Source organism: Carassius gibelio, chromosome B9, assembly GCF_023724105.1.
Source record: "Carassius gibelio isolate Cgi1373 ecotype wild population from Czech Republic chromosome B9, carGib1.2-hapl.c, whole genome shotgun sequence".
Lineage (NCBI taxonomy): Eukaryota > Metazoa > Chordata > Actinopteri > Cypriniformes > Cyprinidae > Carassius > Carassius gibelio.
In genome coordinates, this window is record NC_068404.1 from 22,015,461 (window position 1) to 22,029,858 (window position 14,398).

Below are 14,398 nucleotides of genomic sequence, written 5' to 3' on the forward strand. Positions count from 1 at the left end.
ATAAAGTATACTGTATACATTCTTCATAAAGTTTTTGTTTTAGCTTTGCTCTCAAAAAAAAAAAATTAAGTTGCCAATATTTTTGTTATTTGTAACTGTAATATATATTATATATAACAATCAACATATTTCACCGTCATTGGTTTTGAACGTCACTAGGGTGGCGTCATTACTTCTGGCCAATCAGAATGAGAGCTGATCTAGCTGCACCTAGGACTTTTAATGTGAAAGGTGGATTATGTGGCGCTTTGTATGTAAAATAACACTGAAAATCGAATTCTAGTAAGCTATATTGATATAATTAATAAAAATAAATAAATATAAATAAATTTAATTAAATCATCCCGTTTGAGCTGTTTAATTTATGTGTTTTTAGACCACCTCTGTCACATGATGCGGGTCGCGAGTGACTTCACGCTCTGTGTCATGACTCATGGCTGCGCGAGACATAAACATGACAGTTCTTCTGTAATTCAGAGCACTGAACTAGTGCGATGATTAAAGCAGCCGCCATAATCTATCATTTTGCCTTGAGGTCCGCCATATGAACTCAGCTGGTCGGTGTTTAGTGCGCCAGGTGAAGTGATAGCTGTGCTGTAGATCACAGGAAGGATCCGATCATGCAGACTGAAGCCGTGCTGGAGCTTCACGGCGGATCACAGAGTGCCTGTAAGACAGGCTCCAAATCCTGGCAGTACAGGTAAGTTACTTCACACAAACAGCTCCTTTTACAAGTAAACAGTGTTTACTTATGAGCCATGTTAACTGTTCCATATCAAATACCACATGCTACTTTTCTAATACGAGTGGAGGCTTACAATATTCCATTTCCGGAGTAAATTGGACTTTAAACCCATTCCACTCTGATATGTGATGAAATGTTAGGCAGAATGACTGTCCCAGTCTCCTTTCACTTTCATTATATATATACACTGTACATAAACACCAATAGTTGTATGGCTATATCCCAGCATCCTGTGAATGGTCTTTGTTCATATTAAACAATTTAGGGTTGATTTGGTGATATCTCCTTTTAGGTAATGGAGTGAAAGTCTTGCACCCACTAACGTGGTTGTTTTACAAGCATGATGTTTTCTTTTTTTAAGTGATCTGATGGAAAAAGTGGATGGGTATTTGATGAAGTACACCAATCTTGTGACTGGATGGCAGTATCGGTGAGTCTGAAGTATCTATTTAATATGAACGGGCCCAAGTCAAATCTGTGCTGATTTGAAGGAGTCGTTAGAACTCTGCAGGTAAAATGCAATAGTTAAGATATTTAATGAACTCCTAAACTGTTATGTTTCAATTTATAGATATTTTGTGCTCAACAATGAGGCAGGACTGCTGGAATATTTTGTGAATGAGCAGTCAAGAAATCAGAAGCCCAGGGGTTCGTTGCCGTTAGGCGGAGCAGTGATTTCCCCCAGCGATGAAGATTCACACACCTTCACCGTCAATGCCATCAGCGGAGAGCAATACAAACTCAGAGGTTGTCACTCTTTCAACCTTTCTTTTTTTGCTAGATGGTTTCACTTCTGCTCTCTAAATTGTACCGCAAGTTTTTTGTTTTTTTTTAAATGCAGCTTATACAAACATGTTTCACTTGTCTGATCTGAGCTTATATTATCCAAATATTATAATTTATATTTAACATCTGTTTGTGTAACTTCAGCCTCAGATGCAAAGGAGCGACAGCACTGGGTCAGCCGACTGCAGATCTGTGCGCAGCACCACACAGAGGCCATGGGCAAAGTGAGACTTACACTCAATAATACAGTTACAATGCCCCGAAAATAGTTTTTTCATAGTCTAAAATTCTGTCCCCATCATATCAAATAAGCAAAGAAACTGGTGTTAAAAACAGCTTGTATGATGTGACTTTGCACTGCATATTTGACTTGAATGTGTGTGACAGGATGAGACGCAGCTCAGGGAAAGATAATAAATTAATAATGTCTTATATTTTGGGTTTCTCAAAACATCAGAAGACTTTGATTATAGACCACAAATTATAATGCCTAAATGTATTTGTTCTTCTTGGAGCTTTTCAGTCAAAATCATCACCAGCTTTCTAGCATTGCTTTTTTTTTTGTTATTTCTGAGAAAATACAGATTTGGAGCGAAATAATGAAATAAACATTTCTAGGTGATGTCATTCTTTCAGCAATTATCCATAATCCCACAGACAAACCCACCGCTCCAGACTCGCAGTCTCTCCATGGCGTCTCAGGGCAGTGGCAGCTCTCCCGGATCTCAACACAGGATCAACCAGAACTCAAACGCCCTGCTGGGCCTGTCCCAGCTGCAGCGTGGCTCATCTCTTTACTCCAGCAGGAAGTCGCTACTGCCTGATCACTTGCTGGAGGCCAGAGAGGTGAGACTGAATGATGCTTTTAGAGGTCCAATTGCATGTCTCTTTGTACCTTCATTAGTATATGATCTGAAATTTTGAGGTGTAGGATGTTCATTAACCAACAGATGCTCCTTCTTCAGATGATGAGCCAGGCGCAGGGCCAGCACAGAGACCTGATCCAGAGTATTGAGGGTCTGCCCTCCTCCCAGGGTCCCTCTCCCTTGGACCAAGACTTGCTGCTGCTGAAAGCTACTTCTTTGGCCACAATGACCTGTCTCAGCGACTGCCTGCATATCCTGCAGCTCCAACAAGTGGCTCGGCAGAAACTTCCTCTCTGTGGTGAGTGCTTTTGTGTGTGTGTGTGTGTGTGTTGATCCTTGTGGTTTTCTTCATTTTGTTTACAGTAACAGTAGATATGTTTACAACTCTTCATTTTATGTCACTTATGCATTACATGTGTACATGTCCAGAGTATAATGGATAATTAAAAAAATGTATATATATATATATATATATATATATATATATATATATATATATATATATATATATATATATATATATATATATATATATAATTTTTTTTTTTTTTATGTTTAAAATAATGTAAAATGACGTACGTAATGCAAGACACTTTTGGCAGTTTTTCTTTTGTCTGGCTCTACTCATATTAAACGTGACTTTTTACTTTCTGCTTTGTCTCATGGTACTGCAGTGCTTAGATGTTAAGTGAATGCATTTCTCTTCCAGTAAAAGACCGTAAGTGGGTTATTTATAAGCACAGCTTCCATCACAGAAATTATTGATTGGTGCGACTCCTATGTGTCACACAGCATGAGTCTTTTTTTGTATTCCTCTGCTTTTCTTGACAAGATTTTAGCATAAAATTGGCAGCATTTTGATAACTTTTTTTTAGAGTGGCCATGTCCTATATATCCTATTCTATATGTATATATTTAAACAATGAGTTCTAGGTTAGGTTAGTTATAAATAAGCTTTACGTGACCATTTTCCACCCTCTCACTGGTCTTTAGAGTTAAATGGGCTCTTTTTTTGCTGTTCTTTTAAGACTACACATAAACATCATCTTCACAATCGAAATGAGATGCAGTGCTTTAGTGCACTTGCAGCGCAGTTATATTAGTGTAATCAAATCATTGGAAAAAGGGTAGTAATGCAGTATTTCAAGTCAAGCAGCTTTCTGTTGGTCGACACAGCAAATTCTCTGTAGCAAATTGAATATGAGCAAAATCAAAATGAGGAACTTTTTTTGCGCCCGTATAAAACTCCTAATCATGCGATTCCTGCTGAAATGACGCAAAATGTTGTTGAGCAACAGTGAATGTGACCAAACCTTAACCATTTCTTAACCTTTCCATTGTAGTGCAACTCTCCCATCCTTTAAAAACTATTTGTAAAGCCTAAATTATGTTTTGAATGTAGGTGCTTGTTTTTAATAGTAGGTGATTTGTAAAGATATGCAAAGCTGCTAGTGCTGCATACAATCAGAACACATAGATATTCACTGATTAAGGACTGCATCACAGGCACCATAGGCTTCTTGTGCTTTTGGGAATCACAGCCCTCACTGATATACCAGTCTGGATCTAGTCAGGTATTTAAATGCATTTATCTTTTTAGCCTCAACTGTTTAGAAGTACAAAAATCATGTCATGATTTAACTTACACATGGTGCAGATACAGCCTCCCTTTTTGTTGAATACCATCATAGTGCGATTTGTGTAACACTCGTCTATTGGCTGCCGAAATGCAACCCGAAGATTAATAATGTAGAGTCTTTTAGAGAACCACACATACTCTCTTTCTGCAAATCCGCGACCAGACAGTTATTGAATACCTTAAATCACATATTCACTGAGACTCGCTGATCCTTATGTGTAATCCAGGTCAATGCAATACGATCAAAATACACAACGCCACAAGCCCTTCTGCGTACGTCACAGTGTCTGGGTGAACCAAGGTAACCAATAGCTGAACAGAGCAATGGTAGTTAATTTTCCATTTGATATTATAGAAAAACCACAAGTGTTTGTGGTCGCAAATTGAATAATCTCAGGTCATGTTTGTGCCTGTATAGTTTATGACCCAGGGCTCTGCTCAGGGAGTGGAATATTGTTTTATAATTAATGAGGAACTGTATCCACCACTGATAGACTTCTGCAGGTAACCAGAGCTCTGCTGGCGTCACTCAAGCGCGGTGGTTGACAGGCTTATCAAATTGTGTTACAATACCGTCATCAATTCTTGGATGAAGTTGTTTCCTGTCGGATTTGCATGTTTTGTGTACAAGTGAAGTCTTTTAGCTGTCTGATACTACCCAGTCATGAAGCAGACATATTTTATTACTCTCTGACTAGTAAGAAACAAGATGTAAACATCCCACAGTTCCAGAATCACCTGTGTTTCTACTGTAAAAAGTAGTGAGCCACCGTTGTGAACTTTCTGAACTTCCTAATGACTGGAACAAAGCAAAAACCACCAGATTAGTCTCCGTGCCAATAAGTAAACAAGTCAACAATGGGCAGGGCTCCGTGCAGACGGTGAGACCCTGGGCTCAGGTTTCCGCTCTGTGTCAGTTGTCAGAGCGCTAAACACCCAGAATTCTTGTAGTGTTAGAGGCTGCTGTTGGCGTGTGGGCATCGTGCTGGTGGGCCGGTGATATGAGCACCCCTGAGCAAGGTTTTGTGTGCCCTGTAGGCCCTGCACTTGAGTGGCTGGAGCCAAAACTTCCAGACATCCTGAAGAATGGAGGGACGCTACCCAGCATCACCAAAGATGATGGCAAAACAGAGGGAACCATTCTGGAACCTTTAGAAATGGACTCATGTGATATCGCTGGAGTAAGATTTGCTTTATCTAACCTTTTTATTTATCATTCTTGCTAACTGTAGTATTAATTTACAAATGTGTGTGAATGATTTGCAAACAAATCTGAGTTTCAATAATCTTCAAAATCCTTATTGAATGATTATGCATGATTTGAAAAGTCAGTGATCAAAAACTGAGGATCTACGCTTGTCTTAGATTAGAGATTTTTAATTGTATTTATAATAACTAAATGTCCATTTAAATACTAAAGTCTCCCTTAAGTATGTAGCAGTGTTGTTGCATTAGATAAAATATCAAATCACATGGCATCTGCAAACAGATTATGATTTTCTCAGAACTAACAGCGCTGAGGATTTTTGTGGTTGCAGTATATTCTAAACATCTGGTTTAGTAGCCTAGTAGTGTAATCACAGGTGAAGTTCAATGCCTTAAAATGTCCTTATTATGGGTAATGAAAGGTTAATATTTGGGTGTCCAAACAACAGGTTGACATGCATGCAAGGTCAAAAAACACTTTCATTGTCATAAAATATGCATTTAATTGTTCCTTTTTTGCTCACCGACTCCCAAATGTTTCGTTCAACGATTCATTTTTCCAAACCCCTCCTATGCGTGACACTAAACTGCATGATTGGTCTACTGCTCACAGTGTATGTCAATAACAGAATGCCCATCCTCATTACTTAGCCCACAGCTCGGTGGTAAACACCCAGACAGCAATGGTACATGTGTTAGCCCAATGCAGAAACGTATTGATAAAGCACTGCAGTTTGTTCTATTCTTTATCAGAACCCCAAGTAATAACAACGAATAACTTTCACTATTCATCGACACATTTCTAGACAATTGTGAGCGAACCGATATTGCTTGTAGACAGACAAGCTGCACGGAGCAAACACAACTAAATGCGTATCTTGCATGCTACAGTAGTCTACAGAGTGACAGCAACAGGTTTTAAAAGAATTACTCCACTTTCAGAATAAAAATTTCCTGATCATTTACGCAGTGCAGAGCACAGCATCTTCTCCACAGGAATCCTCCATGGTGTTTGAGGTAGGGGAGGCTCAAGTTTCCCTGGGTCTGCGCGTGCAACAAGTGGGTGGGCATAAATATACAAATGTTTAATTTTGACGTCACCTTGAAACAGCTAAAGATTCGTTTAAAAACTACTTGTTTTGATGACTCAGAGTCGACTCTTTCTTTTGAAAGTGCACTTTTAAAAAAACTTATAGCTGTGTTACACACTGCGTGAAAGGTAATTTTCAAAAATCCAAAATGGGGCACTTTAAAGCTTGTCTGCAAGTAGGAGGTTGGTCAGGATGCTCAAGTGTTTTAAAGCATCACAGAGACACAATGTTGTGTTGACACTCATGGAGATCAGTGTACAAAAGTGACACAAAAGACTTTTACTTTGTTACCAAAAAAATAGAGTAATCCTGAAAAGTTTCCACACAAATATTAAGTACTCTTTTACTTTTTAAAATACTTTTTTCAACAATAAGGATAATTAGAAGAGATGCTTCTTGAGCAGCAAATCAGCATATTAGAGTGATTTCTGAAGGATCATGTGACACTAAAGACAGGCGTAATGATGCTGAAAATTCATTATGAATATTTCAGAATATTGTTGCATTTTGAAATACACATTGAAACACAAAAGTTATTTTAAATTGTAATGTTGTAAATTGTAAATTGTTATGAATATTACTGTTTTAATATGTTTTCTTATCAGATAAATGCAGCCCTTTTTCCCCCCGCAAAAATCTTACATACTCCAAACTTTTGAGTGGTAGTGTAGATATTAGTGTTTTAACATCGAATTCCACGCTTCACCTTTAACCGAGTTCCAAAAGTGCTTTGTCTGCATTTTTAAGATATATTTTAAATCATTTTAATACCTGCTATTATGAAATATTTAGCTTAAAAAGTGTGCTATATTTTGTTTTTAAAAATAAAACAAAAAACAATAAAAATGGTTTAATATTTTGTTATAAGATGAATGACATTCATGCATTTTGACTGTCTGAAGTATCTGAATATGTTTTGGGGCCTCTGTATGTTAACACAACAGCTCAGTCACTGACAGATATATTCATGCCAGTAATAATTACTGACATTGTTGTTTTGGAAAAGACTGAGTCTGTGAATCTCAAGAGTGATTCTTTGCTTCAGTTACCTTCACGTAAACAAACACCTGTCCTGAGCCTTCCTGAAAATCAGACTGTAGACAGGGCTCCCTATTAACCCAAGTTAACTTGTCTGCGGTGTTAAATGTTTACTATGCTTTAGGTTTTCTTTCCCCCTGAGGATTCTTGAATAATATTTTGCTTCACATGACTGTATCATCCATCATTTTAGGGAGCATAACAGATAGATTTACATTTCAAAAACAATCATATACAGAAAAATGTATAAATATTCTACTTTATGTGAAGCTGTTTTTGGCAGGTGTCATTAGTGGTGTTTGCTCAGGCCAACAGCACTGTTACTGTTACTCGTACTTAGGGTTTGAGTTTTAAACAAACAAAAACAAATGATGCCTCATTTTGTGCAGCCTCTTGAAATAGGTCTGCTGTTACTTAAGTGATCATATTTATGAACGTAATGGTAAAATAGGAAAGAGATCAGAGACTTACACTGAAGGAAAGACTCAAGCCATATTTAGGAAACAGAATATCATAGAGAATAGGTTCGATAGGTTACTACTAGTATAGTAATACCTTTGAATAAAGGTAAAATTGTGATTTCCAGGCATGGAACTTTTATAGAGGTCATTAAAAATTTTAATTATGTATGTGGTCTACATTTGAATATTTTTTTCTTTTTTTTTAGCTCCAAAAAGTTTAATCAAGCATTAGCCTTTAAAAAGTTTGTGCTATATTTTTAGATTTTTGTAGTGATTTCTTTTTTTTTTTTTGAGTTTTAAAAGATTACATTTCTACACGGCTTTCATTTATTTATTTCAAGTAATTTTAGTGCATCAAACGTGTTTTTTTTTTCATCAGAAATCATTCTCAGTTCAATAAAATGCTTTTTTTTTATATATTTCTCCATTGGCTTTTTCATTCGATAATTAATCCTCTACCTCTATAAAATGTAAAACTAACCAAAAAGGTAGCTTGTAATTACTGAAAAAGTTATGAAAAGGTCATTTGTTAAAAGATGTAGAAATTCAGTAGAGACTTTGAGGCTAGATCTGTCCTTGTGATTATAGAGTTAAGTAGGACATGTTCATGACGTTTGGTTTGGGTTTCAGGAGCAGGAGGAGATTGATGCCACACAGGAGGTAGAGGATTCAACTCCGGCCGAGGAGGAGGATCTGGGTGCTGTCGAAGAGGAGCGCAGCGTCATTCTGCACCTCCTCTCTCAGCTCAAACTGGGCATGGACCTCACCAGGGTATATCAGCTCCATCTCATTAAAGGCTCTCATTTCATCTTGTGTCTTTCTCAAACCTCAGATAAAGTTTTTAATCATACCACTTTTAATTAAATCACTTAAAGACTAAAAAAATAGCTGCTGCATTTCCTGCATAATTACCAATAAATTGCAAGTAATGCACTGAATATGAAATAAAAATACTCCAATAGTCTTTCTTTTGATTATGCTTTCATCAAAACGTTTTCTTCATTATGAAATGATGCAGTGTTTTAAATGGGCTTATAGGTGGTCCTGCCTACCTTCATTCTGGAGAAGCGCTCCTTGTTGGAAATGTATGCAGACTTCATGTCCCATCCAGACCTTTTCGTGGCCATCACCGACGGCTCCAGCCCGCTAGACCGTATGGTCCGATTTGTGGAGTATTACCTCACTTCCTTCCACGAAGGTCGCAAAGGTGCCATTGCCAAGAAGCCCTACAACCCCATCATTGGAGAGACCTTCCACTGCTCTTGGAAAGTACCCAAAGCGACAATGCCTCCGTCAGCAGTCCCAAAAGAAGGGACCTCGTGCGCATCAGACTGCTACAATGTCCGCTATGTGGCTGAGCAGGTTTCCCATCATCCACCTGTGTCAGGCTTCTATGCAGAATGCCAGGAGAGACAGATGTGTGTCAACACCCATGTGTGGACCAAGAGCAAGTTCATGGGCATGTCCATTGGCGTCACTATGATTGGAGAAGGTGAGTTTCGCCTGCCTTGCACGCATTTTTGCACGTCCATTGTTGATTATTAGAAATGTTCATTCCTGTGCTCGCAGGTAATCTACACCTATTGGAGCATGGTGAGGAATACACCTTCAGTCTGCCCTCTGCTTACGCCCGCTCTATCCTCACTGTACCCTGGGTGGAACTGGGAGGAAAGGTCAACGTCAACTGTGCCAAGACGGGCTACTCTGCAGTCATCACCTTCCAGACAAAGCCGTTCTATGGGGGCAAGCTACACAGGTCAGGATCACATTACATGACTCCGTTTTCCATCTCTGTGAGACCGTATAGTGTTTTCAATGTAAATTTAAACCGCAGCCCTGAAGGACTGTTAATTAGTATACACTACCATCATTCAATCAAAGGATCATTCAATTAATCAAACGTGACTGTATTCATCATTAATAAATTTCCACTTTCTTTCTGACCCCAAGCATTTAACTGCCTGTTTTTTGGGTGCTTTGCCTTTAAGACTTCAGTGTGGGTTTGCTGTGGGGTCCAGTATAGTTTGCACTGCTCCATAACATTGGTTCACTAAACAATCTAGCAAAGATCAGACTGAAATAGTCAGGGATTCTATACAAATGAAGGAAACGAGTGCAACAGGCTGAAAAGGTATCTAGACACCAGCTTTAGTATCAGTAAGTGGCCTTTTTGGAGTCTTGAGGAGTTCTTAGTGACAGGATCACTTGTATTTCAGATTATCAAAAAAAGAAAATGTAGAACGGGCTTATGGAAAAATAAACAGGGTGGGGTGAAATTAAATTTTAAGTTGACTTTTAAAGATGAAGTTAATTTGGTTTCTTTATGATATGAGCTCTTTAATCAGAAAGCTGAGCCAGTGGACTGTGACAAAAACCTGTGCTTTGTTCCTCAGAGTGAACGCAGAGGTCAAACACAACCCCACCAACTCCGTGGTGTGCCGAGTACAGGGTGAGTGGAACGGCGTGCTGGAGTTTACCTACACCAGCGGGGAGACACGTGTCGTAGACGTTACCAAACTCCCTGTCACCAGAAAACGAGTACGGCCCAATGAGCTGCAAGGGCCCTACGAGTCTAGGTAACACCAGCCAATCGATTTACTGTAATGTTCAAGCCACGCGATTGAACTATACAGTTTCAACAGCGTTAATGACCATGTGTTAAAAATGAGCCAATGGAACAGCAAAACAAGTGATTTAAAGGAGTAGTAGTGAAGGACTGAGAAGGTAAGTTATATGGGTTTGGAACAAAATGAAGTTCAGGATGTGTAACAGTTAGTTTTTTGAAGGAACTGTAAGTGAAATCATAATTTCCCCATAGCTGTCTTGTCTGTGGATTCAGAAGCATTCACTGAGAGTGTGTTGATGTGGTGTGAAGGCTCCGTCTTTAATCCGTGACTCTTCTCCCTTCAGGCGACTGTGGCAGCATGTGACGGAGTCTCTCAAGGAAAGAGATATGGATAAAGCCACAGAACACAAGCGCTTCCTGGAAGAAAGGCAGAGGAAGGAGGAAAGGCATCGCGCAGAGACACAGACAGCATGGAGGACCAAATACTTTGAGCGCAAAGTAAGAACACATCTGCATTTTAGTTTTAGAATCATGATAATTTGCATGTATTGAAAATAGTCTGTTATAAAAGAAATGTTACTGAAGATATTTTGGATATACTGTTATTGTAGTTAACTCTTGTTAAGGATTGCCTGTTTTCCACTGTTTGTAGTTTTTCCACTTAATCAAGTGTCCGTGAAATGTGACCGATTCTTGTACTTTTCAACACATCCCACTCTTGGCTACGTTTGAAGTTTCATGCTACATTTTGTCTCAATTAATGCCCTGTTTCACTTGGGAATGGGTACGAAACAACACTGTGTGCTGAGTGTCAAAGTGAAGCTTGAATGGAGAGCTGCGGGAAACAATCACTTTGGATTCCATTGTCCTGAAGTCAGTGGGTTTTTGAAGGGTTTTTGGCCTGAAACAAGGTCTGAGGTTGATGCAAGCTTGAGATATTTTCACAATTTATTCTACAACATAAAGAACATAATTTCTTCTGTTACTGTTATTGTGTGTCTTGAAAAAGGTGGTTTGCTTAAAAGTGGCTAAAAAGGGGTCCACAAAGATCATCAGGAACTCATCTTCTCCGTCATCCACTTTTACAGCCTCAATGTTCTTATAATCACACTCTTGAAAACTATTCAAATTCAAATTTTAGTGGCAGTGACGTTAAAGTATTGTGACCGTGGTATGTTTGTACTTTAGCTTTTGATTTCTGCCAATTATATTTAGGCTTTGAAACAGTTGCGCAAATTTGTGAAGACTGTATGGCCATGCAACACAATAAGAAGCTAATCTTCTGCAGTAATTCAAAAGTATACATGCATCTAAAAACCATATTTGCTTTTAATCGGGGTGAATTATAGTAATGCTAACTTCTGGTTTGGCCCACTTAAAAATCATAATACTAAAGATTATGCAATTAAGATCTCTATTTTTTTCTTTTTTCTAGGGTGAAGACTGGGTGTATTACCAACCCCTGTGGAAAACGGCGACCCCTAGCTCTTCCCCAGTGTCCCCTCCACAAAACCCATGACCTCTGACCTTTTAAGGCCTGAGTCTGGGAATTGTACAGCCTCCTGCTGCAGTATACCTCTGCTCCGGTGTTCGCTCTCTCACAGATGAGGACACACTCTCTCCTTTGTATGATTCCTGAAACATAACTTCAGTTTGAGTGTTGAAACTCACTTTGTGGACTTGCGGGATTGCACTCTGTTGTTCATATTTTGCATCCTTTGGTGGTAGGATTTTTGTAGAGCTACACAGTGAATGATTTCTTCAATCCGCACACAGATATTGTTTGTTGATATTGCCTTAACAAGTGTTGTATGTTAAGAGGGCTGAGTACAGTGTGCCGGGGAATTGTGTTTGAGGTGAACTGCTTAATTTTACCATACTGTGGTGTACTGTATTTGACCACGGTATGGTCAAAGTTTTCTGATTCTTTTAAAATCATTATTTATTTGATATCAAATGAAATGCAGGATTAGGGGGAAGGTGGGTGGAGTTGAAAAGGACAGGCGCTAGTTGCGTTGATAACTGGCAAGATGTGAGTTGTTATTGCTCAGTGAGATGTAGTTGGAGTGTTGATGAGAAAGAAACCGTTGGCTTGGCTTTCGTGTTATGCAGTCTTTTTCTCGTTCTCGGTTTGGTAAATGAAGCTTGAAGGCACTATACACAAAATCTGGTGCCGGATGGAAGTGTCCGGGTTCAGGCCTGTTCGTCTGTTTCTGCTTGATGGTCAGTGAACAATTATGTTGGCTTTAGTTTCAGAGAGATTTTAAATGGATAGTTCACCCCCCAAAAAATTCTGTGATCATTTACTCACCCTCATGTCATTTAAAATCTGTAGAACGTTCTTTCTTCCATGGATCACAGATTTTTTCATACAATGAAAGTCAATGGGGTCCAAAGGTTCTAATGACATAAGGGTGAATAAATGTAACCAAATTGTTAGGTGAACTATGCTTTTAATGCGTATGTTGAGCACTTTAACTTTTTAGACCTAGAAAAGAGCCAGCCTTATAATATTCTCTATTTGCATAAAGTGTAAATACAACCTGATTAGACAGTATTATTGGAGATACAGTAAACTCTGTCAAAAGTTCTGACATACACCAATCTGATCTGTCAAAGTGATGCAGTTTAATTTAATGACTTCGAACTGCTACGTTCCTCTTTGATTGGCATTGATAACATTGTTTTTTTAAAAGGGATAATTACCCAAAAAATGAACGATCTGACTCACCCTTATGTTGTTCTTTGTAGTCCATATGACTTGTGCGCTACATTAAAAGTCATCATGTCAGATTTCAGTCTTAAATGTCATTTGCTCTGTACAGTTCAAGAATGGTGCATTAGATGCCTGTCAGACTAGATTTCAGTCCTGCTGAGGAAAAAATAACATCAGCCTGGTTTTTAAGTGGCACTTTTCAGCTGGTCAGATTGGAAGACTATTATATGGTTTCAGAAGACTTTGTTGTATACAAGTTTTATAGAGCTGTTTTATGGAGTCACAATTCACTTTTCTTACAGTAGAGCAGCTTGGATATTCTGCCTAACATCTCCTATAGTATTTTACAGAAAATAAGAAACTAAAATGGGCTTTGGAATGACATGAGGGTGAGTAAAGGAAGCCAGAAGTTTAATTATTGAGCAAACTCCTTTAGGCACAATCAAGATTCATTGCTAAAGGTACAGATTTTTAGTTAGCTGGATATGTCAGTAATAGTTTTTTATAAAAGTTTAAACCACATCAAATTTGAGGTTTCAGAGTTTTTGTGTTTAAACGCTTCATTGTTCACAGTTGGAGTGACGGTGCTGGCTGAAATGTGGCATCTCTCATATAATCTCAGCTTCAGCCCTGGCATTGGTTGTGCTGAGAAACTTGTGGTGCCTTATTTGTGTTAGTCTTCCTCCCGTTCCTCCTCACAGCCATCAGCTTTCTCATTAAAACAGAGTAAGACTGAAGCCACAGCCTTTGTACAGATCTTCTTTCATTTTCCTGTCAGCAAAATACCGAATTCCCACGAAGCGTTTGGTACATCAGCTGTGCTCTCCACTCAAATCACCAACTGCACTGATGTTTTAAATACACTTCCTGTAGCCTCAGCAAAACATGATTGAAAAAATAAAATTGTTAATATAACGGAGGATTTAAATTATTAGTGAACTTTCTTTCGTTTTGCTTAATGACTGTCTGTGTGGTTTCAAGAAAAGTTGCAAATATTTCACTATACTGGTATATAAAAGAAGCTCCATGGGTAGTTGAAATGTCCTGCAGTGTGACACAGCATTGTTTGAAATGTTAACCTTTCTCACAGTTGCAACTTTTATATTTTATTCTGAGGCAGAAACGGGTTTCTATACAAAACAGTGATTAGGAATAGTGATAAAATCTAATAGCGTCGGTTTTCCTCATATACTACCATTCAAATGTTCAGGGGCAGTAAGGGTTTTTAATACGTTCTTTCAGCAAGGAAACATTAAATTGATCGAAAGTGACTGGTACAGACTG

General features: G+C 38.5%; 1 protein-coding gene across 1 annotated transcript; it reads left to right on the plus strand.

Moving 5' to 3' along the window:
- Positions 1-202: 202 nt before the first annotated feature.
- Positions 203-14,034, plus strand: osbpl11 (oxysterol binding protein-like 11). The gene is made up of 13 exons (XM_052565172.1): positions 203-700; positions 1,107-1,175; positions 1,317-1,492; positions 1,676-1,755; positions 2,189-2,377; positions 2,497-2,695; positions 5,075-5,217; positions 8,463-8,603; positions 8,871-9,324; positions 9,402-9,588; positions 10,226-10,408; positions 10,743-10,896; positions 11,834-14,034. The coding sequence occupies exons 1-13, from the start codon at positions 621-623 to the stop codon at positions 11,915-11,917; spliced, it is 2,139 nt and encodes a 712-aa protein (XP_052421132.1). The 5' UTR covers positions 203-620; the 3' UTR covers positions 11,918-14,034.
- The last annotated feature ends 364 nt before the right edge of the window (positions 14,035-14,398 follow it).